This window comes from Alosa sapidissima, chromosome 11, assembly GCF_018492685.1.
Source record: "Alosa sapidissima isolate fAloSap1 chromosome 11, fAloSap1.pri, whole genome shotgun sequence".
NCBI classification, from domain to species: domain Eukaryota; kingdom Metazoa; phylum Chordata; class Actinopteri; order Clupeiformes; family Clupeidae; genus Alosa; species Alosa sapidissima.
The window spans coordinates 8,251,767-8,278,251 of NC_055967.1; the positions used below are offsets into that span (position 1 = coordinate 8,251,767).

The 26,485-nt window shown below is 43.4% G+C and overlaps 2 protein-coding genes across 5 annotated transcripts in view; one reads left to right on the forward strand and one right to left on the reverse strand.

Annotated features, from left to right (window-relative positions):
- Window positions 1-12,041, reverse strand: part of kcnc1b (potassium voltage-gated channel, Shaw-related subfamily, member 1b) — a 21,443-nt gene extending 9,402 nt beyond the window's left edge. For all 4 annotated transcript variants that reach the window (XM_042108971.1, XM_042108969.1, XM_042108970.1 and 1 more), the window contains exon 1: window positions 10,450-12,041. In XM_042108971.1, coding sequence (XP_041964905.1) covers window positions 10,450-11,019 — 570 coding nt within the window. In that variant the 5' untranslated portion in view covers window positions 11,020-12,041. The remainder of the gene's footprint in view (window positions 1-10,449) is intronic.
- Window positions 12,042-13,059: 1,018 nt separating this feature from the next.
- LOC121723389 (CD81 antigen-like) lies at window positions 13,060-26,272 on the forward strand. The gene is made up of 8 exons (XM_042109006.1): window positions 13,060-13,317; window positions 16,837-16,951; window positions 22,844-22,941; window positions 23,353-23,427; window positions 23,716-23,829; window positions 24,347-24,439; window positions 25,185-25,268; window positions 25,415-26,272. The coding sequence occupies exons 1-8, from the start codon at window positions 13,252-13,254 to the stop codon at window positions 25,475-25,477; spliced, it is 708 nt and encodes a 235-aa protein (XP_041964940.1). The 5' UTR covers window positions 13,060-13,251; the 3' UTR covers window positions 25,478-26,272.
- The last annotated feature ends 213 nt before the right edge of the window (window positions 26,273-26,485 follow it).

Sequence of the window (26,485 nt, forward strand, 5' to 3'; positions counted from 1 at the left end):
CTTGTGAAAGAAGTGGGGTGGGGGAGGGTGGCTTAACGTGAAAAAGCTTAATGTCCCAAAAGGCAACAAGTCGTTTTACTCCCTGCAGGTCTTCATAATGGAAGTGGGGGGAGGGTATGGGATAACCAGAGCCATCTTCGCTGGAGCTGGGCTATGGGCGGACTAAGCCTATGTGCAGAGTTCCTGACACAAGAAAAAGTGCGTGGTCCACCATGAAAGCCTTATCCCTCACCCGCGCATCCTAAATGGAAAAAAGACCATTATGTCATTATAAGACTTAGTTTTCTGTCTTTGACTTAGCCTATTTTATGGAAACGATTGGGAAGAACATTTGTGCTATTCAGAAAGCATCTTCTATCGTCTTTCCAGGCGCACACAGCTTGTTACCATATAGCCTATCGACTGCCTTAACAGATGGGTTTGGCCTCACAGCGAACTCAACCCTCTTGTTGCTTGCAGTTTGTGAAATAAAGCGATGCAGATTATTTCTGATGAATTGCGTCTTTTGATGTCTTTTGCAACATCTGCTTGTTAGGCTGGGCTACTGTCAATGTCCTGTAGCCTACAGGTAAATGTTCAACAATTGCTGGTGTAGGCCTACAGGCTATAATCAATTAGCTAAATCATTTGTCCAGCTGGTTAAACATTTTTTCGTGCTACATTCAAACGCAAAAAGTGCTTTGATATATTTTTCGTTGTTGTTTGAACGGCAATCAGGCATGTTGCGGTTGCAATTTAAGTGAAATAGCCTCCCAACCTATCCCACTCTGATATTTAGAGTTTTTTCGTTAAGATAAAATTCTTATTTAAATTTTGGGTTCGGCAAAGGATATTTTTTGCCTTTTTTATTCATGCCCTTTACAACTATGTTTATCCGCCCTGGCAAACTTCGACTACTGCATGATGATACAGCTTTTATTACACAACTGAGAAATAGGCGATTGGGCTCATCCTTTACAGCAACAGGACACAATATCCCTCACTCTGCCGCCACTTGTTGCCTTCATATTTTTCTTTTCAAATTTGTGATATCACTCAAGTCTTGCTTTAGTTAATTAGCAAGTTACTACCAGAAGCCAAAAATCTGACTCTCTCACTAGCTCAAAAATGCTGTCATGTAGGCTACTTTCTAAATATTCAACAATCGGAAGCAGCTGCAATTGTAACAGGATATTTTAAAAGAGACCTTTATGGAAGCGCTGCGCAGCTAGCGCACCCTCCTTCACAATGCTGAATGGTGACACGCACACAACTTGCAAAACATTGAACTGCTTTGAGTGAAGTGCGCTTGCGAGTTGCGTTCCTTCTGTAATTAATTATACTAGATGCTCTTCTTCCCACTGAAAACAGTGGCAGTCCTAGCTTGTAGCCTATAGCCTAACATATTTCTTGGAATCAATTTGTGGTGTGATTGACATCAGACTAGTCATTAGCTAGTTAGTTGTGCACTGTTTCCCGCTCACTAGTAAGGTAACAAACAGCCTACTCCTATGAATTTTTTGCCAATATTCTTGTCGCCCTCCCAGAATTCTGAATATCTTTGCTCGCACACTGTAGGAACTGTAACGTGATTAATGACACTTACACCCAACTCTGCTCGGCTACGACTAGAGAAAGAATCTCCCGTGTGTAAGTTCACTCCAAGTTGGCATACCCCATAAACTGCATGGCAGTAGGCTATTTCTATTTATCTATAAAATTACCACATGTGTTTGTTCAACTTTATGAAGCAGATTTACGCAGGCTATTTGCACACATTTTGTTTGCGCAAGAAAGAGAAAATACAGCGCGCACGATTTTGGGCTGCACTTTGAAACTCGTTCTGACGCCCCTACCTTGTTGCCTTTATGATTTCCTTATAACTTTCTTATACTAAATAGGAAATGCAAACAATGACATGCCCAACCCTGGAACTGACTCTCTGTCTCTCTCTCGTGCGTGCACGCGCTCTAAGCAGCCTATGTTTCAAATTATGGTAGCCTAAGGTAACGTTCAAGTTAGATCTGCTGCATGAAGGAGAGTGAGAGGAAACCCGTGTCCTGCTTTTATATTTGACAAATAGGTCCACCTCTTGTCACAGATCCAATGCATGATCCGAATAATGGTATATTTGTCATCAACTTTGCAACATACATTCGAGGCTACACTCAAAACATTCGGCAAAATCGAGGCAAAACACCCGGCAAAATCGGCTAGCGACGCCCCTGATAAGATAAGATATATAAACTCACGCTATTGTATTATCATGTTTGGTAATGGCTCAACTTGCTCTGATTGTTCGACTGACTTGGAAACTGCATCATGGAAGCAGTAAGTCAAGTCGCATCAAAAATAGTAGTGGCAGAACTCCCAAGTGACACCTTGTAGTTGTTTGTGTCAACTGCAGTTTGTGCCATTCCTGCTGAGAAAATGGGGTGCGTGATTCATGAAGGAACCCGTCCAAACTTAACCGGGACCCACTGTAGGGAAAACGAGGGGGGTAAAAGAAAGAGACAGAGAGGGATGGAGAGAGAGCGTGAGTGAACAGTGAACAGATATCTGTTTCAGTGGAGGTGGCAGTCTTTCACAACAGGAAAGTTACAAGTAGAGCCACTTAAGAGACACCTTCATTGAAAGTGACTTATGGTGTTGCAGTGGCACGCTGTTATTTATGCCTGTTCTCATGGGAGTTGAACTCCATAACCTTGGCTGTATTCTTGCCCAAAGGTATAACTGTGTGTGTGTGTGTCTGTAATAGTAGTAGTAGTGTGTGAAGTTGTGTGTATTTCAGAGACAAAACATTCTGAGCATGTCCTGCAACCCCCTGACTTCCCCCCGAAGCTTCTGGATCTCAGATGATGTCCTAGTAACCCTCATCTCCATATCTAATACATTCTGACACCACAGAGGCTATCTGATACCAGCAAACTACTGAGGCTTTTTAAATCCTAAATCCTCAGATATTTTCTTTTGGTCTAGGAGCCAGTGATGTCAATGATGTCAAAATAATGTGTGGAATCTCTTGATCAAAGTGTCAGGGTTGAATGGAAGCATCACCACACATTCACATCAAAGAGGTACCATTCATGTATACTCACAAATTAAACATTCAGTGCCTAATACAGAAAAAAAGTATGTTATCTTCATCAAGATTTCTTTCTGGTCAGTTTGTTACTTTTAGTGCAGTCCAGACAGTGTATACTGGTACAAATCCATCAGACGCCTCAAACAAGCTGTCCCTTCAAAGTGACAAACAGCAAATTGGTTTACGGTTGATAAGCTGAAAGTGAACTCATGTGGAAACCTAAGAGACCGCTGTTTGAAGAAATTGGGACGCTTGTGTGAATTTCTTTCAGCTCATGTATTATGAATGAAATCTCCTGTGTCTGAAGCCATCACTGTCTTAGCCAAGTTGGCCACTGATTCATTCTTTATTAGGCTACTCATAATTTCCAGAGGTGTAAGTACACCGTGCTCATGAGTTTTGTTGAATCACAAACGAGAGTGCACCTGCTCACGAGTAATTAAAAAAAACACAGCAACACATCTGTAACCTGATGAGAGACACTGTGTTTAGTGGCTGGAGAAGCAACACAATACAGGTAGCGGCAGATAGCGGCCACATGCCATACACACACACACACACACACACACACACACACACACACACACACACACACACACACACACACCTCCCAAACGGCTGGCTCACCACAATTAGGGTCTGCGTCTTTGCCTGCGTCTCCAGGCGCTTCTCTGTCTTACTACTCAGTCTCTGTTGCTTGAGTACTCTTTCTCTCTCTGGAGGGGAAAGTGGCCAGTCAACAGGAGCGGCTCACTCAAGCCCAGCTCCTCCGCAGCTCCTCCGCTACCTCACCCCAGTCCCCACCAAGGTCATGGCAGCACGTGCTGAATGATGCAGGATGACGACAAGGAGTTGTGTGTGTGTGTATGTGTATGTGTGTGTATGTGTGAGCTTGTGGGCTGGACTGATTAAGTGTGATTGTGTGTTAGTGAGAAGAAAGAGAGCTGGGGTCTAAATTTAGCTTTACGTCCCCCTGTAAGAGGGACAACCACCATCAAGGTCACATTATTAAGAAGGCTGGCTGTCTTCTGTGGTCATTAAGGAAAGCTTGAACAAATTATATTATATGCACACATTTTTGTGATACTGTATTTTAATTCCAGGTGGACCAGTGTTGTGCTATGGGTTAGTTGCTGTTGCAGTGCTGTTGTTGGCGCTATTGAGCACATTTGTCAGCCTGCCTGTGGGGTCTAAATACCCTATCTGATCTAATCTGATCGATCCTGCACAGGGTCATGTGATACGCTACACACAATTTGCATGCCCACTGCTGTGCTGACCTCTAGCCAATCAGAGGTCATTGTTTTATCACCTGTTTCCTGAAGCTTCCCTGCACCTTTCCCTCTTTCTACTGAAAGACCTTTTCTCACCTGTTCACTTCACCTCTCAGTGATTCTCAGTAGTGCACACACACAAACACACAGACACACTCACACACATACACACACATACACACACACACACACACACACACACACACACACACACACACACACACACACATTTACACATATACACACTCACACATACACACACACACACACACACACACACACACACACACACACACACACACACACACACACACACACACAATAGTGCAGACCAGAGACAGAGGGAACCTGAACCAGCGGCTGCAGATGGCTTTCAGTCTTTCCAAGAACATAATGCGCCTCCTAAATGCCACCATCAGCACACGCACACACACACACACACACACACACACACACACACACACACACACACTAGGCACAAACACACACACACACGCACACATCAGACACAAGTCACTCCTGCTGTGAAGGTTTGCCTCAACGCAAAGACACAAACACACTCTCAATAAAAATACAAATACAGACAGCACCACACACAAACACACACACACACACACTCACACTCACACACACACACACACACACACACACACACACACAAACACACATAGCCTCTGTCGTCTCGCCTGGGACTTGCAAATTTGGGCCAGGCAGCACTTACATGTAGTCATCCAAACAGAGTAACCGGTCTGCAGTTTGAGAATGCCTGGGCGCACACACACACACACACACACACACACACACACACAACTGCACATACACATACACACACACATAGATAGTTAGATAGATAGATAGATAGATAGATAGATAGATAGATAGATAGATAGATACTTTATTGATCCCCAAGGGGAAATTCAAGTACATACACACAAACACACACACTCAATCACACACACATACGACCAACACGATAGCTCTCCTCTCAAATACTCATCCTCATTTGGGGATAGGACCGTTAAATTGTTTCGTTTTCTCTGTTTTACTCTAGTACTAAGAAACCACTTGCATATGTGATGTCTCCATTAAAATATGCAACATAACTAGTTGGAACTGAGGACATGAATAACGAGACTGCTAGTGTCTCCCAGAGGGCTGTTGCCTTGATCTGATAAAAGGAGAATGAAGTCATGTGATGCCTTGCACCATGGCAGAAGATATGAGAGGAATTAATAAGACAGTTGAGGGCAGAAGAAAAGGAAGAAGGGCCAATAAGGACAGCAGATCACACTGTCTACGGATGAAACTAGGGGTACACATTTAAAAGCGTACACCAACAACAAACAAACTTGTATTTTCAGTTCTCTGGAGGCAGCCATTGTATGGAGACCGAGATAGAGTGTTCTGGATTCACTCGATGGCCCTAACAAGCCTGGCCTGTCAGCTCTTCTGTCTCTGGTTAAATTTGTCATGAAGTGGATGGCTTGGAGGGGAATGACGTCAAGACCTCCCTCTGTGAGCGTTCCTTTATCTCAGATGACATATGTTATGAATGGAGAAACTATATTCAGTTACACCCCAACACAGAGACAAAGAGGAGGGAAATTGCTCTTTAAAAAGTGTACAATCTAGGGCCTTTAAGATTCTTTGTTCTGCCTCAATAGAAAAACCATTCTTTGAACAGCAGTGTTTGAAGAATCTTTTGCTCACCATCTTTTTGTCAGTTCCGAGATTTCATTCAGAATTCAAAGGACCCCACACAGATATGTTTTGGCGAGCAGTATGGAACTTGATTTGCCATGATGGTTGGTCCCTGATCATATTTCCCATATCCTGTCTGCAGGACCCTCTCCCTCCCTCTCTGTCAGTGTGTGTGTGTGTGTGTGTGTGTGTGTGTGTGTGTGTGTGTGTGTGTGTGTGTGTGTGTGTGTGTGTGTCCAACAGACAACTAGAGGGGAGAGCATTAATACAGCACTCTGGCTTTAACCTCCAGAAACATCTTTGCCATTGTTTCTAATCACATCTGTCTGTTGATCTCTCTCTCTGTTAAGACAGCTGCAGAATGATGCCATTGTTTTAAAAGACACTCATTATGCTCTCATGCTGAAAAGCATAGTGTCTTAAGGTGCTGTTCAAGTTTGGAAACAATATAGTGTTACTGGTGCTACGGTCTGAATATGTTTCAGACGTTTCCAGGACTATGCTACAAGATGAAAATTGACCAATAGTATACAGGAAATTTCATCTGATCAAAATACAGTAACAGAGAATGGCCGCAAGTACAATAAAACACCACAGTAGCAGGAGTTAACTGATTTAACTCCAGGAGTTAACTGATTGAGTCATTAGGTTGACAATGCTGGTGCCTGCTACTCTGGGCTGGTACAGAGATATATTTAAATGAGGTGGAAGAGAAGAGTGTTGCCAGAGAGAGCTGACAGCGGTCATGTCACAGTTGACGCTGGCCACTCTGTACACGCTGAGAGCCACCAGCACGAGTTCACAATCATTAACAAACTCTTCGGTGGATATTGGACGTGTGAGGAGGAAAAGGATTCTGGGTCGAGAGACAGATTAGGGAGCTGGTCAATAGTTTATTTTTCTGAGACTGTCTGAGCTCAGGGTCCAGGCCTGGATCCATCTCTTGGGGACTCTCTCATGGACCTCTCTGGTTCATGTGGGAAACTGATCTTCATCCAGTCCCACAATTGCTAACAGAGAAAAGGGGCAGGTTTGTGTAGAAACAGATTCCTCTGCATTGATAGAAACAGATCTAGAGGTGGAGAATGCATTTGGTCTATCGGTCAGAATTCAGGGGAGTTACAATATACAAACCAAACACACAGAGACCAAATGTAGTGCATGATTCATTCAATTGGTTTGTCCTTGGAAGTATTTACGAGGTAGAATTTCACAAAGGTGAGCCTGTACCTATAGCAAGGTCCCTTGTGGAGAACACTTTTTTCCAAGTCAGGTCTGCAGTGGAAAGACTTACAAGAATAACAAGCTGTTTTCAATAACAAGTAGTTTTCAATAACAATTATTCTTTTCCTGTATGGTGCACTAAATTTCACACCTCAACTCACCAGCTGTGCCTGAGTTAGCATGAGACCAAAGGTGTGAATTGTAATCAGAGGACACATGACACATCAACTTCACTGTCCCTAAGAAAAGCCACATACTGTACATACATACTTATGCAACACACCCTTTGCCATGCATGTCCTGTGTTCATGCAGCTTACCTTGAATCATGAATAGGACATGGCAACAAAACTCCTGTGGAGGCTGGTCTTTTAACCACAACACATTGGAGGTGTATTTGTAGGACTTGGAATAAACCAAGTGAGGTATTTTTCACAGAGAGCGATTTTCTCCAGCTCACAGCACATTGCCTTTAGCCAGAGACTTGCTAATGAGGAGACACAGCACTCAAAAATTCCTCCATAGAAATGCATGGGGTTAGCTTGTAACGCCAATATGGCAGTTGTCTACACGTATCCCGCCCCATCCGTGGCAAAAATGTCGACATGTGAATACATTGTGCCAATCATGTGGTGTGTTGTGAATACTGTACATCGTACCAATCATGTGGTGAGTGTGATCTCGCCGCTGAAGCAAGGTTGGTGTCGTGAAGCCTTGCACATGTCTGCCCGAATAAGTGCCCAAAAAGCATGGCAATATGGCCGCCGAGTGGAAGGACTTTGCCTTAGCCTATAGGCGGCTACTATGTACACAGATGGATTGCCATCATGGATGTGCAGTGCCAAATGGTGGAGAGCCACAGGGAACTGAACACAGTTCAGTTAGGGTCCTCTATTATTATGTCCCCTGTAGCAGTAGAGTGGCCATGACCATTTGAGAACCTTTGGCATCGAGAGAGAGGAGTAGTTCGCACACTGAAAGAAAAGACTTAAACAAAGTCTACAGAAAGGAGTTTTTCATTTAATTTTGGGAGCAAGAGCAGACGTTTCAGCCTTTGGCATCACCATCCTTTACTTTAATGAGCTTCTGTCTCTGAAAGAGCTCCACACAGTATTACTTGGTTCATTGTGAAAGTCGGCGTTGATTGTCAAACTCCATTGTACCTACTAATATGTCAAGAACCAAGTTTGCTTACAATGATCTAATACCTGCTTGCATGCTTATTGGAATCTTGTTGAAATTGTGCCCCCTGTATAAAAAAAAAACTCATGAATGAATACGAATTTTAAGTGAGATTCAGTTTTGATTGGTATTATTCCTCAAAATAATTATCCGTGAGAAAAACAATAGGCCATGCTGTTATACTATCATAAAATGCTTTACAGTGGTGTAGAAGATATCTATGAGATATTTAACAGACCTATAAAAATAATCACAGATACTGTGAATGGCAGCTTTTTTTTATTTTCATGCAATTCAGGAGCTGTAAAAGGGAACAGGGCTAAGCATCAACCTCACATTGATTTCAAGCCTTACATTATTTGCCTTGGTAACCTCATCAAACTCTCAAACTCCCGTGCTAATTTGGGGGTATTGGCAGTGTTATTATTTTTGCATTAGATGAGGGGATTAGAGAGGGGGCTGGGCGTTGTGGGTGAACTCAAATTCAGAGGGATCCTTCACCTCCTGGAGTCTGAGAAGCCGTTCCGCCATTTATGGGCGACTACACAGATGCATCCACCGTGGATACAGTGTGTAATTGAGTTAAGGGTCTCAATTTGATTAAAGAAATCTAATTAAAGAATACTGTGATGGAACAGCTTTGCCAAACACTTTAAATAGCACTTTCATCCATGCCTTTTTCACACAAATAATGAGGGGGTAAGCACATGCCAATCACAGGCATCATATTCCATGAGCATCATCATGCATGAGATCTACTTTATATTGTAAATCATGGTTTAGATATCACCTCATGAGGATGCTTTTTCATATATCCTGAACCATCAAAATTGTTTGTTGCAGAAAAATCTTTGTGGCTCATCTCTAAATCTTAGTATAGTCAGAAAAGCCTACCAAACAGTGGAGGGAACACTGTATCACCTCATCAGTCTTGTCACAGACACAGTATACATTTTCTAAGAATGGCTATAACTATAATCACCCATTACTGTTACAGCCAATATACTGTATGTAAGCGCCTTGGAACTCTTTGTGAGGCACAATAGCATGTCAAGGTCAAGGTGAAGGGATAGACTACTCTACTGTAAATTGTCCTACACATCAATCAACTCAGAGAATACCCCTGTTTCACCTACTGTCATGCTACTCCGCGGCGAGAGAAACAGACTTGGGTAAACAGCAAAAGCGTCACAGTAAATAACAAACGGGCAACTTCAAACTGGCACCTCTTTGAAGCTTGGAGGACTGCCATCAGACTGTTCCCGCCTGTGGCCAGAGTTGTATTTGAGGAGACATTGACCTATATTGACTTGACAGCCAACACCCAGCAGTGTGGGTAGTGGTGGGGTGAGGAATTAAATGGTGGGTTTTTAGCGGCTGTATGGAGAAGGGTCCCAGGTCCTCACAAGTGACAGTCAACAAACTGTGACCTGACAGTGATGTCAGATTCAATGGAGAACCTTTTAGAGGGACAGAGATGCTTGGTACAAGGAAATATATATATATATTTTAAACTTGTGCACTAATTATTATATGGGGTTGGATACTAAATGGCAATTGTACAATATTTGGTGTCCTTGTGTTCATTGGCTTGGCAAAAAATGGCTTCCCTCTCGCTAACTGAAAGTCACAAGTACATTAGTGACCACTGTGCACCATTATGCATTACGCAATAGTGTCTGCAATCAGGTGTGCTGTGCAATGTGAAATTCTCTTAGAAAACGTTTCAAGGTCATTTGTAAGGCTATGTGGTGACTTCAAATGAGGTTGCATGCCTTGAATTATTTGTGTTTTGCTCTCTTAGATCTGGGCTACTGTGATAAATGTTTTTGGCATTTTGACACACAATCTATGAATGTGACATTTACGACCAATATGTGCATCATGAAGTGAGTCTTCACTGCCAGTTGATGAAATAGCGTACCACTGATCCTCCATAACCAGCGAAACTGTGCATCAGACAAGACGCGTCTATACACTATTGAAGAATAATGTCTCCACTCACCCTTGCATATTTAGACGAGTATGGGTCCTCAAAGAGCGCCCAGACATGCTTCTGCCAGCGGCGCCAGCGCCCGGATCTGTTATCGGGTGAGTCCCCCTGAGCTAGCCTCCGGGTCATCTCCACACCCTCGTCCCCATCAGCAGCCTCTGGCGGCACAGTATCATCCTCAGACTCTTTGTGGTTTGGGTCGAGGGAGCCTCCGGCGAAGCTTTCCAGAGCCTCCTCAGCCTCCCGGTGCTGGCGGTAGGTCATCCAGCAGCATGGCTCTACGTCCGTCTCATCAATGCCCCAGAAAGCCAACTCTTCCTCGTAAAGCGGTCCGCACACATCCGCTGGGCAGTGCAGTTTCCCAGTCCGGTAATAGTTGAGGATGTGCGCAAAGACGCCCGGGTGACGGTCGAAGAAGAACTCTCCAATCTGGGGGTCATAGTCGAAGTTGTCGTGCGCATCCGGCTCCGTTAGCCAGGCGAGGCGCGTGCCGGGCAGCGTGCGCAGGGTCCCGCGGTAGGTCTGGTGTTTGATCCCTCCCACGTTTATCACTATGCGATCCTTCTCGTCACTATGGCCCATCGCGTCCCTTAGGCATGTCTCCACTCCGCTCCGGCCATCTCAACACTATCAGGAGGCTACAATAACAGCTGGGCAACCTGTGCAACACATGTGCATAGATAAAACAGTAACCAGCCTCCCACTGGAACTGGATGTCCTTACGTTATCAAAACGGTTGAATTGAAAAAATATATAAAATCCCTTGGTATAAAAATAGTTTTATGGAAATAGATATTGTTTTGATATATCAATGTGAAAAGCTGTTCCTTTTGATTGAAAATGTCTATCTTTGTAAGCTGCAAGACTTGTTTATCTCCCCAGCAGTCCAAGACAGACAGAAGCCCAGAAACAAAGACTCGAAAACGGAGCCGACCGTTTTCATGAACGAACACCTCAGAAAACGCCAAATAATCCCGATGATGAAAAACACATGCGTCCTCCCAGTGAAATTAATCCACGCTTGTGACACCCCGTGTCGTTTTCTGGGGAGTCATTCTCGGCGAGGTGTCATTTAGCGCAAGGTGACTGTACTGGTGCTGAACGGACAGCGCCAGCTCCCCGAAGAGCCATAATCAAACCAAGTCACCTTCCTGTATTGTCAAATGGCTCTCTCCCTCCCTCCCTCTCCCTCTCTCTCTCTTTCTCTATCTCTCTGAATGTGTGTCTGTATGTGTGTGTCTCTCTCCCCTCGCTCTCTCTGCCTCCAAATGCCAGAATCTTCCTGTTCATAAACACACCAGCAGCCCTGTTAGCCAGTAGGTAGCTCCTTAATGTCGAACCCTTGACTGCTAACTCCCTCACCTTTATAGACTACGCTCGATCATTTGTGACTCCTCTTTCATTAGGCGGAGAGACACATGTCTCTTTTGATGACCAGAAAACAATGATGCATTTGAAGATAGCCTATGTTGAATCCTGTCGCTTGAAAGATTACTGAAGCGCAGCTGTTGTTTTGTATTTCCAAATATCACTTGAAAGCATAAAGCGCAGGCAGCAGCAACAGGGTGGGTCTCGTAAAAATATTAGGTCTCGAACAGCGGTTTGATTGGGGTGTTGCTCGCGGTTTATTTAGACTGTGTGGAGGCGAACTGAGTTTGAAGAACCCCGCCCCCCCCCCCACAAGGATTAGTGTCTACGTGCAGCGCGCGCTCCCACGGCGCACGACATACCGGTCTCCACGAGCAGGACCTCTGGAACCTCGCGCCGCCCTCAAAGCTCAGTTTCAGAAGCTTCTCTGCTTCCCCCCCCCCCCCCCCAGACTGCGACTGAGAGGTCAACGTGTCCATTCAAAATAATGTGTGAGGAATGTCGTCATCTTCAAAAAATGCCATGACCCCCCAATGGTACATAATTGTCCAGACACAAAGAACCGCAATAACGATATATAAGTTTATTTATGGGAATACAAGGCTGCCCGAATTGTTTTTTAAAGGCAATTAACACAGCTAAACTGCCGACAGAGAGCGCTCTTGACCACCAAGTGCGCTACACTACTATACTAGGCTACTAACAAGTACAAACTACACACACGCGCGCGCTCGCGCTCGCGCACGCACACACACACACTATATATGTCTATATATATATATGTGTGTATACCATATTAACAGTGTACAGTTACAAGTACAGTCGTTTATTGGTGGGTTGACTTTAGCAGAGGATAATACGCCCTTTTCATCTACTACAAAGGTGATCACTCAAACCAATTTATGTTCCCTTGGTCTCTAATTGTTTACTTATCAGGGCTATTTAGTTACCAAATTTATTTATCAAGCAATTGGCCCAGCGCAGCAAAGTCTGTTCATTAAATGAGGATGCAGATAGAGTACAAGTAAGCTACTTTACATTTCCAGTGGGCTATTTTGAAGGATTCTGCATTTTCTGTTAAACGCCTCTCTTGGGTCTGAAAGATTCTGCTTTTCAAAAGCACAGAGAAGGCTTGTGATCGCCTCGTTGCTTTCCTTTGGCCGTATCACTTGGTGGGCCGGCTCTCGGTCTCGGTTTTCAGTCTTAATTGAAGACTGCGGCTGAGCTCCCGCTCTGCTTTAAACAGTCAGGAGATTCTCTCCCCCCCTCCAGAGCAGACGCCTCCTTGCTGGATGTGAGCCTCAGACACTCCTCCACTCCCCACACACTCGACAGCGCAACTTCGGCTGGAGGAGCACCATCGTCACCACCATCACTGCTTAACCTTGTTTGCTTGAAACTTTTAAAAACTCAAGGAGATAGAAACTAATAATAATAATAATAATAATGGCTGTCACGGGCTGCTCTCAATGTATCAAATACATGCTCTTCTTCTTCAATTTCGTTTTCTGGGTGAGTATATTTTTTGAATCAGTGTGATGTGTAGTCATTGTTTGAGAAACAAACTCATTGACACGGGCAGTTAGATATTAAATTATCGAGATGATTTAATATCTAACTTAAACATTAAACATCGACAACGTTTTCAATTAATTCATTTTGGCAGAGTATTGTGCGTAAACGCAGTTAAAATGGATTACTGGTAACGTTAGTAAGAATTTCCTGTCGTTTGTTGTATCATAAGAGCTGCCTTCCTGAGTGTAACGAAGTTTGACTCCTTGATGAGTGAGCAACAAGTGGAATTAGGGCCTTGCTTTGTAGCCCTGCCTGTGTTTATTATTTTGGCTAAACCAAGCACATACCACAGCAACAAAAAAGTGCTGCACGCTGACCATGCTGATTTACTAGGCATTTACATTTGGAAGAAATGCGTTTGTAAAACACGCAGGGGAGGATTTTTTTTTTTCACCAGCGCAGCTTCAGAACAGGAACAAACAGATGTCAGACATGAGATAAATGGGGGTGTTTGGTTGCTTCTGAGTGCCACAGTAACCAAAGCTTAGAACAAGGATATGTTGAATATGCAGGTGTGCCTGTGTGAATTAATATGTATGTGTGAGTTGATTTATTTCTCTCTCTCTCTCTCTCTCTCTCTCTCTCTCTCTCTCTCTGCGTGTGTGTTTGTTCATGTGAATGAGTGTTTTCTGGTATGTGTGTTTCTTTGCAAGTCTCTCTGTGTATGTGTGTGTGTGTGGAGAGTGAGAGAGAATGTGTGTTTTCTGGGCTCTGGGCTGGGATTTGGTGCTCCCTTCACAATGTGGGCAGTGGTCTGTGTTTTATTTAAAGTCATGCTGTAATTGAAGCATTCTGTTGGGAGAAACCATGACAGTGGAGTGTAAGGGCTGGAACAGGAGACGTGCAGAACACTGTGTGGCTGACGTTTACCTAGAAATCAATTACAACTGACATACATTCATTTACTCACAGTGCCTTAATATGCAGCCAACATTATCATGTTATTTTAAAATGTCCAGTCAGTGTCATTTCGGAGTTCACCTTCTTTGCTTACATAAACGAAGAAAAGTGACACTGACTAGTATGGAGGATACAACTAGGGTTGTACGTTTCAGAGGGAATCAGGTCTTTTTAGGAATTATCATGCCAGCACCAGCAGTAGTGGTAGCCTGGTTGGGAATGTTATCTGAGATCACTCTGAAATCTCAACAGTGAATTGGTTTCACAGAATTGCTACTCACCATAAAGGAAATGACAGGCTTGTTGACTTGTTGAAATGCAAGGGATGGGGGCGAGAGGCGAGTGCACTCCTTTACCGGATTCTGTACCCAACTATATTAGGAGTGGAACTGAGCTTTGAAGTAGGGTATTAAAACAAGGAAGGGTGATAGTCTTTTTTGTGGGAAGCATTAGAGTGAGATTTGAGTCTTGATCTTGTAGAGTTAACCTGACCCTTAGCTTTGTCTTGCTGCGGACAGTTCAAAGTCAAGGTCGTGCTGTGTTTGAATTGGACTGTGAAACCATCGGTACAGCAGACCGCTGAGCTGGAGTGAGCCAAAACTATTAAAGTACAAAAATACAACCCTCTGTTCTGATGACCGGTAGTTGTTCATACAGTTGGATGACCGACCACATGTTGTTTGGATAGGTAGCCTGTGGGCACTTACCAAGAACTGAAGTGTATACGCAGCTGCTATCCTACCTTAGTAGCACTCTTCTCTCTCTCCCTCTCTCTTTCTCTCTCTCTCTCTCTCTCCCTCTTTTCTCTTCTGTTAGGAAACTCTGTCCAAAATACACACTGATAGTATGTAACAAATTATATTATAAAGTTGTGAAGTTCAATCAGCTGATAGAATATGTATGATGCGCTCATCAAAAAACTGCTGCTAAGCTGTATTGTTTTCTCTGTCAACATACATTATGATTTATTTGAAATTACAATATAATATTTTGCTTGTATCCTTCATTACAAGTTTTATTTAAGGACAGTAACAAAGAATGATATTGGTTTTCTTCCACTAGTACTACCAACAGCACCACTACTACTACTATTACTACTAGCCTACTACTACTACTACTAATAATAATACTAATAATAACTAATAATAATAATACTAATAATAATTATTTTAATTAATTTATAATGATCATTAATAATAATGAAATTCTTAATAACGTTACCAGTAATCCAGAAATAATATTTATCTAAATATTATAATACATTTTATTTATATTGGCCTGTAGGGTATGTAGAGACAGCAGTGTCCATCCAGCCCTTCTAGCAGTGGTATGGTGTACCTGCCCTTCATGGCCACCAACTGTCCTGGTGGTGAGGGACACTCCGAGCTGTGTAGCCGCCAGCAATGTTTACCCTCTCTGTTCCTCCATTAGTGACTCCCAGGCGTGATTAATAGTCTGGACTTCCCTTATCCTCTAGGCTATTTTCTTTTGCTCCCCACCCACACTTCACCGGCTAGCAGTTTGAAAAGGGCATTTATCCAGTCTGCTGCCGCTTCTGCAATCTCACTTTTATCCCAGGCAGGCAGGAGATGTTGGTTTGGTAGGTCCTGGGAAATGCATGATATGTCAATTGACCCTGTTTAGAACCAATGACTGTGGTGCCTCATGAGTTTCCCACAGTCCGTATGTGACCTATGTGCATCTCATTCAACCTCACCTCACTTTTCTTTTTCCAGAATGGCTTCCACACCTTGTTTGTTCACCTCCGAAGTCTAGTGAAGTCTAGCCTTTAATTTTTCCTTGCAAAAAAGATCTATATAGTATTTTGGGACACTGTAGAGGCGAATGATACTATTAACTAGAGTGGATTACTAGAGCCGTTGAAGCAGGCAGCTCACTGCGCCGGGATTAGTGTGTGCTTCACCTCACTGTGTGTTCACTGTGTGCTGTTTGTGTTTCACTAATTCACCGATTGGGTTAAAATGCAGAGACCAAATTTCCCTCACGGGATCAAAAAAGTATATATACTATATATGTTTACTGGTTAGCGGAAAGGGTCGTTGTGGCTGAAAATGGTCTGAAACAATAGATTTATTCTGAGCTAAATGGATGCTACTTTGCCTCATTCTGAGCACTGTGACTTAATCAAAGATCAATCTCATTTCCTTTCATCCTGTTTTGCCCCACTCAGGAATAAACAGCAGATCACTTTTAAAAGCTTATGTAATCACACATGATATTTCACAACAATATGATATAAATATGTAATCTCTTACAACAAGCAGGTATTATACTGAAAAGTAAACAAAAAGAGATACAATTACGTACTAACTTTATTACAATGTCTAACTTCCCTTATGCTCTTATTGTATGTTTCTAAACACCTTTCCTAAGCACCGTTAATAAGAGGACATAACTATAAAAAGGTGCACATTCTCATTTCCTTCCTATGAGGTTTAGTGCTGAAGGTTGGCACATGGCCTGATACTGTAGTAAGATTCTAAGATGTTTCCTGTGTTCTCTCCTACTCCCCCCCAACCCCCACCCCTGCTTCAGCTGGCTGGAGGCGTGATTCTAGGTGTAGCCCTGTGGCTTCGCCATGATAATCAGACAAGCACTCTTCTAATGATCCAGTTTGAGAACCAACAGGCGCCCAACACATTCTACATCAGTAAGTAAACAAATACGCACACACAAACATACACACACACGTACACACACACACACACACACACACACACACACGGACACACACACACACACACACACACACACACACACACACACACACACACACACACACACACACACACAGACATTCTCCATCAAGTCAATAAGTCAACAAATACACACATTGTACATAATTTAGTAGATAAGCAAAAAATTGTACATCAATTATGTAGACATATTTCACATAAGTAAATGAATAAAATTAAATAAAATCTCTTCAGTACTCAGACATATTTAATATTTCTGCCTCACTGAGCTACTGATACCGTTGTGAAATGAAGAGTTTAATGGGAAATTATACAAAACAAAAATACCAGAAAGGAATCAGGAAAAAAAGAAAAAGAAGACGTGAATGTTTAGATTATCCTCCATGTTGCATAGGGTGGCAGGAAATGTATCCTGAAAGCCTCAAGGAAACTGGTATGTTGGACCGGTATGTCACTGGTCCTTGATGATGACAGTGGCTCCCCAGGCCTTTGTCTGTAAGGAGTCTGCATGCCTGCGAACTTTCTCATGAATGGTCGCCCACAAATAGCCATGGCAGCATGACCCCTGCTACACGGAGAGGACAGGCAGGAAACAGGAAGTGCGTGAAGTTGCCAGGGGATAGTGACTCTAAGCAGGGGAGGTCAAGCGAACACAGTGTGTGTGTGTGTGTGTGTGTGTGTGTGTGTGTGTGTGTGTGTGTGTGTGTGTGTGTGTGTAAGCATGTAAGCATGTGTTTGTGTGTGTGTGTGTGTAAGCATGTGTGTGTGTGTGTGTGTGTAAGCATGTGTTTGTGTGTGTGTGTGTAAGCATGTGTGTGTGTGTGTGTGTGTGTTTGTGTGTGTGTGTGTGCGTGTGTGCGCGTGCGAGTAACTGTACTCAGTTCAGAGCTTTCTATTCCACCGTACCGTGCTGGAGGCAGGCCTCTCACACAAACAGAGAGATGCCTGATGCACCCAGAAGCTCTAAAGAATACTGACCAGAGCTGCCCACTCCCCCTCTCTGACCTCTCAGAGCCAGTGTGTGGACACTCAGACTCAGGAGTGTCAGCTGCAGGTGACACTCTGTTTCTTAGGTGTTTGCAATGGGCCTGCATGCATTGTCCAGCAGAACAGGTGACCATGCACCAGTTACTTATAAACAACAGTGCGTATCTGGCTAGCGTATTTGCTACATTAGCTTGCCTGCTTAATTCTACTGGGAGGTATAAGACTTCTAGGGCCTAGAATCTAGGCATTAGACTCATGCTGGAGATGTTTCAAGGGACAGCTGTGAAATTGAGTCAGCTAGGTCTGTGTAACTGGATAGCGATGTTCCCCTTCACAATAGGCCATTGCACAAGCACTTATTTCTTCTACAGTAAGTGTATTGATGTCATTATAGCATGGAAGATGGAAGATTGTGCATAAATAAATACAATCTGTAGAATTCATTGAGCAAAACAAACCTTTAATGGTAATAGTAGTTGTGCTACTTAATGGCTGAGAATCTATGTCTTGACAAAATAGTAACAAAAGTTAACTGTGAAACATGGTTACCAAAAACACAGTTAATTATGTGCTCCAATGTCAAATATGCTATGGGATGTTACTCCTTGTTACTCTTTGGATTTTAGATTCTGTTGAGGTCTTTTGCGAGAGAGAGAGAGAGAGAGAGAGAGAGAGAGAGAGAGAGAGAGAAAGAGAGCGTGAGTGAGTGAGTGTGTGTGTGTGTGTGCGTGTGTGTGTGACTAGAGGAAAGGAGGTTCCTGAGTCGGCAATGTGTTTTTTGGCTTGTTGGTGAGGTTCTGATGAGCAGGTCACTGGGCTGTTCACAGAGGCACCACACCCTCACTAACTCCAGAGAAGCCAAATAAAGCATCGTGGTGCTCTACTGCTCCACCCACCGAGACACACACACACACACACACACACACACACACACACACACACACACAAACACAAATAAACCATTTATAGAACCACACACATACAGAAATAAACACAATCATCACACACAGTACATGGTGGCACTCACATGCACACTAACATACTGTATTTATGATTGTGTCCATGAACATCAACACCCACAGAGTTATATTCTGCCATTTACAAAACATACGCATGTACGCACGTGCGCGCACACACACACACACACACACACACACATACTCAGCTACTCTCTCTCACATATACACACGGACACATGTACTCATGTACACATGCACACATACTTGCCTCTAACCCACACCCACCCACACCCACACACACCCATACCCACCCACAGACACATATACCCCTGCCCTGCTTGTGGTTATCTGTTTAGACCATCCGACACATGGATCCCTCAGAGTTCAAAGGGCAGATAAAATACTTTTGCACCCATTAATTTTGGGCTGGGCCGCCCTCCTCCTCTGCGTACATCCAGTGTAAGTATACAGTTGGAGTGCCGATGTCCTGTGCTTATAGTCTTTTTATAACTCCGCATTGGGCTCCTGATTGGAGGACTCCATCCCATGGGCGAGGCCCACCCAAGAAAAGATCAAAGAGGTTTTCTCCCGGTCTACATTGCGTTTTAATCATTTTTTTCTCCGTGTTCCACGTCTGCCAAACACACGCCCTGGTGTAATTCAAATAAGCATCTGCATCTGCTCATTATGCCGCCAAATTAGAGCGTACGGCGGGATGTTTTTAGTGTGCTGGCATGTGAACCTGCCGTTTAAGCAGGGCCCGAAAATACAGACGGCCCTGCCCGATGCCCCACGCCCACTGCCAACCAGCAGGTCACTTCAGCACTGCACTCACATGGACACACACACAAACACACACACACACACTCACACTCACACGGACACACACGAACATACACACGGACACACTTACAGCTGTGTGTCTGAACAGCAAACAGACAGGACTACTGTTCTAGCTTAGAGAGCAGTTGACTCCTGGATCGAGCTGCTGCTGGTCTGGCAGCGGGTACTGCAAACCAAAGCTAGACTGAGATGCCGTATCAGGCTGGGAGACAAGCAGAGGTCAGCGTAAAGTCCAGGTAGAGAGTTCGCGGAAGGTAAGCGTGGGCAGGCTAGTGTCTCCCAGAGCTCTCTGACTTCGGCCTTCCTGTCTGTGTCTTCTACTCAAACCAAGTTTTCCTTAGTGTTGTAACTTTCTGGTGGTCTAAAAATAGCCCCCTCCCCATCTGTTTTTGGTTAACATCTGTTTAGTCTGTGTGTGTGTGTGTGTGTGTGTGTGTGTGCGTGTGTGCGTGTGTGTGTGTTGCATTAAGGCTTGTGTGAATATTTAATGTAATCCATGTGTGACAGGGTGTGTAGATCCCATTGTTTTGTAGGTGTGTGCATTGTTGGTTAAGTGTACCCAGGTATAATGGACATCTACATGTTTCTACCTTGGAAGTAGCACATTTCTATCTAAAATGTCACACATACTAATATCTACTGACAACAAAATTCTGTTCAAATTATTAAAAAGATGGCTTGTTTTTTTTACATATCTGTGGGCTTCCAGAAAATGATAAAGTATGATATTTATTAAACATAACAAATTAGAGAATAGTGTAGTGTATCTGTCACACAACTATTTTCTTCATGCTGAGGCTTTCAAATGTAAGTCTAGAATAATTTATGTTTTAAATACAAAATATTGTTCTTTTAACTTGCAAGTGTTTTTAAATCCTTGGCCTCATATGACTATCTCAGAAGAGCTTATAGAACACCCCAGAGTCCATTGAGACCGGTTTCTGATGGATTATCACGGACATCCATTCTAATAGAGGGGATGCGCATTGACATAATAGGCATGGTAATGGAATCTTGTTGCCATGTTGACAAGCCCAGTGACTTACAACTGGGCCCCGCTGGCCGCCCTCATGTGTAGCTCTCTCTCTCTCTCTGCTCCTTTCACCCTCTTTTCCTCTCTCTGTTACTCTCTCTTTTGTCTCTGCTTCCCAATGGGTGTCTTTCTATCTCACTCTGAAGCATTTTTGTATATATCTGTATTCTCATCCCCCTCTTTCTCACAGTCTCTCTCTCACCTCCTACGTATCTCTGTCTCTGCTTGAATTTCCCCTTGGGGATCAATAAAGTATCTATCTATCTATCTATCTATCTATCTATCTGTCTCAATCTGTTTCTCTTTTTCTACTCTCTCTCTCTCTCTCTCTTTCACACACACCTTATCTAGCCTAGTGTGTGAGAGCTTATTATCCTCTGTTTGTTCGGAATGCAGCTGAATGTGATGTGAACAACAGCAGCTGTACAAGTGCTTGATACAGAGGGATCAACATGTTTTCTCACTGGCCGGCTGTAATTGGTTCCCAAGTTCAAAATGGCTTGTTTTAAGCAGTGAAGTTGTCGTTTTTATCCCCCCCCCACCCTGTTTCCCTTCTGAGTTGCTATGGCTGTTGTCATGGTGACAGAGAGAGAGAGAGAGTCGTTTGAGCTGAGCAATAGCAAGCATAGTTGTCAACATCAAATGCTACAGGCAACAGGCTGCTCCATGAATATACCCAACATGGCAGAACCTAAAGAACCTGGGAACTGGCTGAGGAACCTTTAAGGTCCTACGTGGCCAAGGCAGCACCGCTTCTCAGGAATCTCCAGAGGGGAAGAGTGAGGGAGGATGAAGAAGAGGAGAGGAGGAAGGAGGGGAAGTGTGAGAAAGAATGCAGGGGAAGGACACGTCATCAACTGGGGTGTTAGAGGTCAAAGGTCATACACACACATGCCCGAGAGGCAGACACATACTGTACATACACACACACACAAAAAGAGAGAATATGTTTGTGTGTGTGTGTGTGTGTGAGTGAGAGAGAGGGGGGGGGGGGGGGTTAAGAGAAGGAAATGGCAAGAGACAGAACCAGGTCATAGTTCTTTTCCCTGTCTGGTTTGAAAACAGTGATAGGTAGGCAATGCATACATGTGTGATTGATTGTGCATGTCTGTGTTATCCATATGTGTTAGTGTGTGTGTGTCTGTCACATAATATTAAAGGATGTCTTTTACTTTAAAGATGACAAAATATCTTTCTACACACTCACACCCTCAGGCCTGCAATGCATTCAGGCCTTTTGGCAATATAGTTGTCATTCAGCTTGGAAAAGTACCCTCAGTGGCCCCAGATCATTTCCCAAGAAATGGTTCATTTACTAGAAACTTAATTCAAGGAAATGTGATCATGGGCTGGAATTGTATTTTTGATTACACAGTGGCAGGACACAATCAGTATAGCAGCAGGAACATGATTCATGTCTGCATGGTAGTCCTTAGTTGCCAGTCCTCTGCTTCATATTAAGTTGGTATCAGGAAGCTTAAAGGGAAAGCAGGGGGGAGGTAACCAGATCTTGTCGCTGGAGAGATATTGGTCTGGGGTGGTTGTGTGGTGACATGGTAGAGACAAGTGTCTCGCAGTGTGATGCCTCAGGTTTGGCCTCAGCTTTGGTCTCCTGAGCCCATCCTTGACCTTCACTTCCACAGGACATACCACATGAAGGTCAGCACCTTTGAAAGGGTAGGAGGAGGGTGCAAGAAGCCATTGGAATTAGCCTTCAGTTCAGCAGGGCTTTAGTTTACTTGCATACTTCTGTGTTCAACTTTTAAATCGATGCAAAGTAATCATAACATATACTAGTACCACTCCAGTTGTTTTTATGCATTTTGCATCTTCACAAAATCTTTGTTTCTTTACGTGCTTGTTCCATCCATATTTGATGAACTTAACTGGAGAATAAACGCACACGTTGATTGCTGAATTTAGAATCACAGTGCCACCTGCTGATAGAAAATTAATACTACAGCCCCACCATGTGAAAGAATGCAAAGATCATTCATTGCCTTTCCTCTCCATTTCTTCTTTAGGTGTCTACATTCTGATTGCTGTTGGAGTCCTGATGATGTTTGTTGGCTTCCTTGGTTGCTACGGTGCCATTCAAGAGTCTCAATGTCTTCTAGGAACCGTAAGTCGATAATAGATGTTCATGTATTTTTCTTGGGAATACATTAATTTAGTGATTTAGAGAATGCTTTATTTTAAGAAATGTACACATGTTCGGTCTAAGTATGTAAATGCTATAAGCCAGTTTGCCATACATGGATTAAGCCTAGTCTTAGACTAAAAGTTTTTTTCAATGGAGATATTCAATGAACTTAAGCCCTGGGCTAAGGCTTAATCCATGAAACTGGCTCTGTATGATGTCTGCATGCTTTTGCTCAGACATTGCTTACCCTATTGAATACACAGCTGCATCTCTAGTGTGCAGAATACACAGCTGCATCTCTAGTGTGCAGAATACACAGCTGCATCTCTAGTGCAGAATTTGACCCCAAATGGATAGCTACCGGTTTTTCTCTCCTTTTCTCCACTGTAGTTCTTCACCTGTCTGGTCATTCTGTTTGCCTGTGAGGTGGCTGCTGGCATTTGGGGCTTCATGAATCGAGAGACGGTGATGATCACACACGCACACACACATATGCATACACACACACACACTAATACACACACACACACATATACACACACACACACACACATATGCATACACACACACACGCACACACTAATACACACACATACACACACACACTAATACACACACACACACACACATATATACACACACACACACACACGCCAACACCCTAGTACACACTTCACATATACAAACCCAGTGAACTCAGTAATCTCAGTAACGAGTGGGCTGACTGGATCTGCTGCTCTACCTTTCCTTCAGATCTCTAAGGAGCTCATTAACTTTTACGACTCCGCCTATGTCAAAGGAGTGGACCCAGTGGACTCGCCCACCAAGCAGGCCGCAGTCAAGGTGCTGCAGCTCTTCCACAGCACGGTGAGTCACACACGCATCACAGGTCATAAAACACACACACAGTCACAGATGCACGCACACACACACAAACCCTTACGAGCGTGGGCACAAGCTATTAAATACATACCTTTACACACAGTGCACCTCCAAAATGCCACTATCAGCACACAGAAACACACACACACACACAGAGAGAAAGAAAATACTGTTTTCATGTGTTCTTTCAAAAGATTTGAACGAGCGGGAGCTGTGGTGAACGTGACCACAGCCTCCGTACCACATTCCCACGGTCATTTCTCTGTCCCACCCCATTTCATTCACCCACTCACTGCCTGTCACTCCTCAATGTCCAGTCTGAATGAAGGCAAAAAGCCTGAAAGATCAGAATGAAATGGCAGCATTTGTTGAAACCTCTTTCAGCTGAATATGTTTGAAGAGTTTGATGTTCTGTTTTGAATTCTCCTCTGTCACTCTCTGTTCTTGTCTTTTTGGCCCCCTTACCTGCCCTCCCCTCTGTCCCCTCCTCTTGTCTGGTCAGTTGGACTGCTGCGGGAAAGGGGACGATGCTGCCCTGTTCACCCGTGGGGCGCTCTGCCCCGATGCCAAGCCCGTGGACCCGCTAATCTCCACGGTGAGAACTGTGATCATGTAACTCTCAGGGCCTGTACAGGTGTGTGAGGAGTGAAGAATCACACTCTTATGGTTCTGTGTACCGTTTACCTGTCTCCGTCTTCGCATTTGCTCGGCATATCCACCTGTGAACTTTCTGTTGGAGAACTTTTGGGAAGGGGCAAAAATACTGGTTAGCTGATTGGATAAACGGGCCAAATCAACCAATCAGATCAACGTAGTGTTGACAAAAATACAACCACAAGCTAGGCTACCCTTAACCTAAACCCGCCTCAAAACCAACGCTGATTGTTTGGTGAACCGCTCCAAATTTTCTCCATCGCAAGAAGCCAGACTGATCTGCGAGTGGACAAATGGAGCTCGCGAGATCAGGATGGTCTCACAAGGCTAAGTCCAAGTCACTTCAGATTGAAGTGTCCGCTAAGCACCAGTCAAGTTTAACTTTTAACTTTAGTTAGCAGAGATGAAGTGTAGTAATGTGCTATAATACTGTACTGAGCAGCAATGATGTGTTGTTCTGAAGTGAGTAGTGATGAAGTATTATGCTGTAGCAGCTGAGCAAATGTTCATCATAATCCATAGTAATTTACTGTTTGAAACTAATTGGACAAATTGGAAGTAAGCAAGCTTAACTATATATATATTTTTCAAAACAACATAAATTCTATATTTAACATAGTTCATATTCCCTAACATGAAAATCAAAATCAGTGTTTTTCTGTGCTTGTTTATGTGTTCCTCTTCAGAGCTGCCATATGAAATTGAAAGACCTGTTCACTGAGAAGCAGTATGTGATTGGTCTGGCTGCCCTGGTGATTGCCGTCATCATGGTGAGATGTCAAACCACAGTGATATTCTGACCAAACATCTCATACGTACAGTTTCTGCTTTGTGAGATACAATAGAACAATGGCTATGCAGTGAGTCATTCTAAACCAGTATTTGAGAGTGTGTGTGTGTGTGTGTGTATTCACAGATCTTTGAGATGATCTTCACCATGGTGCTCTGCTGTGCCATCCGAAATACACCTGCCTACTGAACCATAACAGGAAGCGAAAACAGCCAATAGCACACCACTTCCAGTATTTCCAGCCAATGGCAGAACTGGCAACCCCTTTTGAAAAACTTGGGACATTTACTCTGGGTAACGCAAAGACGTCCAGCTTAATGTTCTTTCGGAGGGCATTCAGATGCCTTGTATTTACCATCTGATGAGTCAGATTGTCATCATCAGATGATGGTGATGGTGACAGATCATGATGTTACTGACACACCTATAAAACCTCTATCAAGACTTCCACAGCTCTGCCTACCCTGTGTCCTTGCCTAGTGCTCACACCTACTCTTTTTTATGGGTGTTGAGACTGTGATGTATTTAACTGCTTTATGACAGGTAAATAACACGACTGTCTGCCATAGGTCAATTTTTTTATAATTTTAATAGTTGTTGACATTTTCAAAGTCAAAGTAGCCAGTCTGACCGAGTGGAAGAGATTGTCGTTTAGCTACAGGAGTTCATACTGTAGATTCATGTCTTTTCTAATTGTTTACTTTTGTTTGGCTTTGTTTGTTTGTTTGTTTTTCCCTAACTGTCTTGAAGCCAGTGCAGATTATGACCGGTCCAAAGGAAATGCTCTCAGGGGTGTTTACACACATGGAGACCCCACGTCTCCCTGTGGTTTTACTCTCATTGTGATATTAATGTTATAACAAAGGTATTTCTATTTCATAATTACTTTGGTGGCCATTTATTCTAAAGATCAGCTCATTCAATCTGTTTTTAGTTCTTCTCATTTTAATTTCTTTAACAGTGACAATAAAGGATCTGTTTTTAACAACCTGCCGTGATGTGTTTGACATTATCAGCAGGTTTGCACGTGATTTGCGAGGCTGTGAACAAACAGGGAGTTTTTATCTGAGCCTTCTATTCCTTATAATGCCAGCAGTGAATAGATTCATTTACGTTGGTGATTGATCTTTTAAACTCGCTGAAACCAACTCTATAATAAAAGGTGTGTTTTGATACAGAGACTCATAATAAGAACAG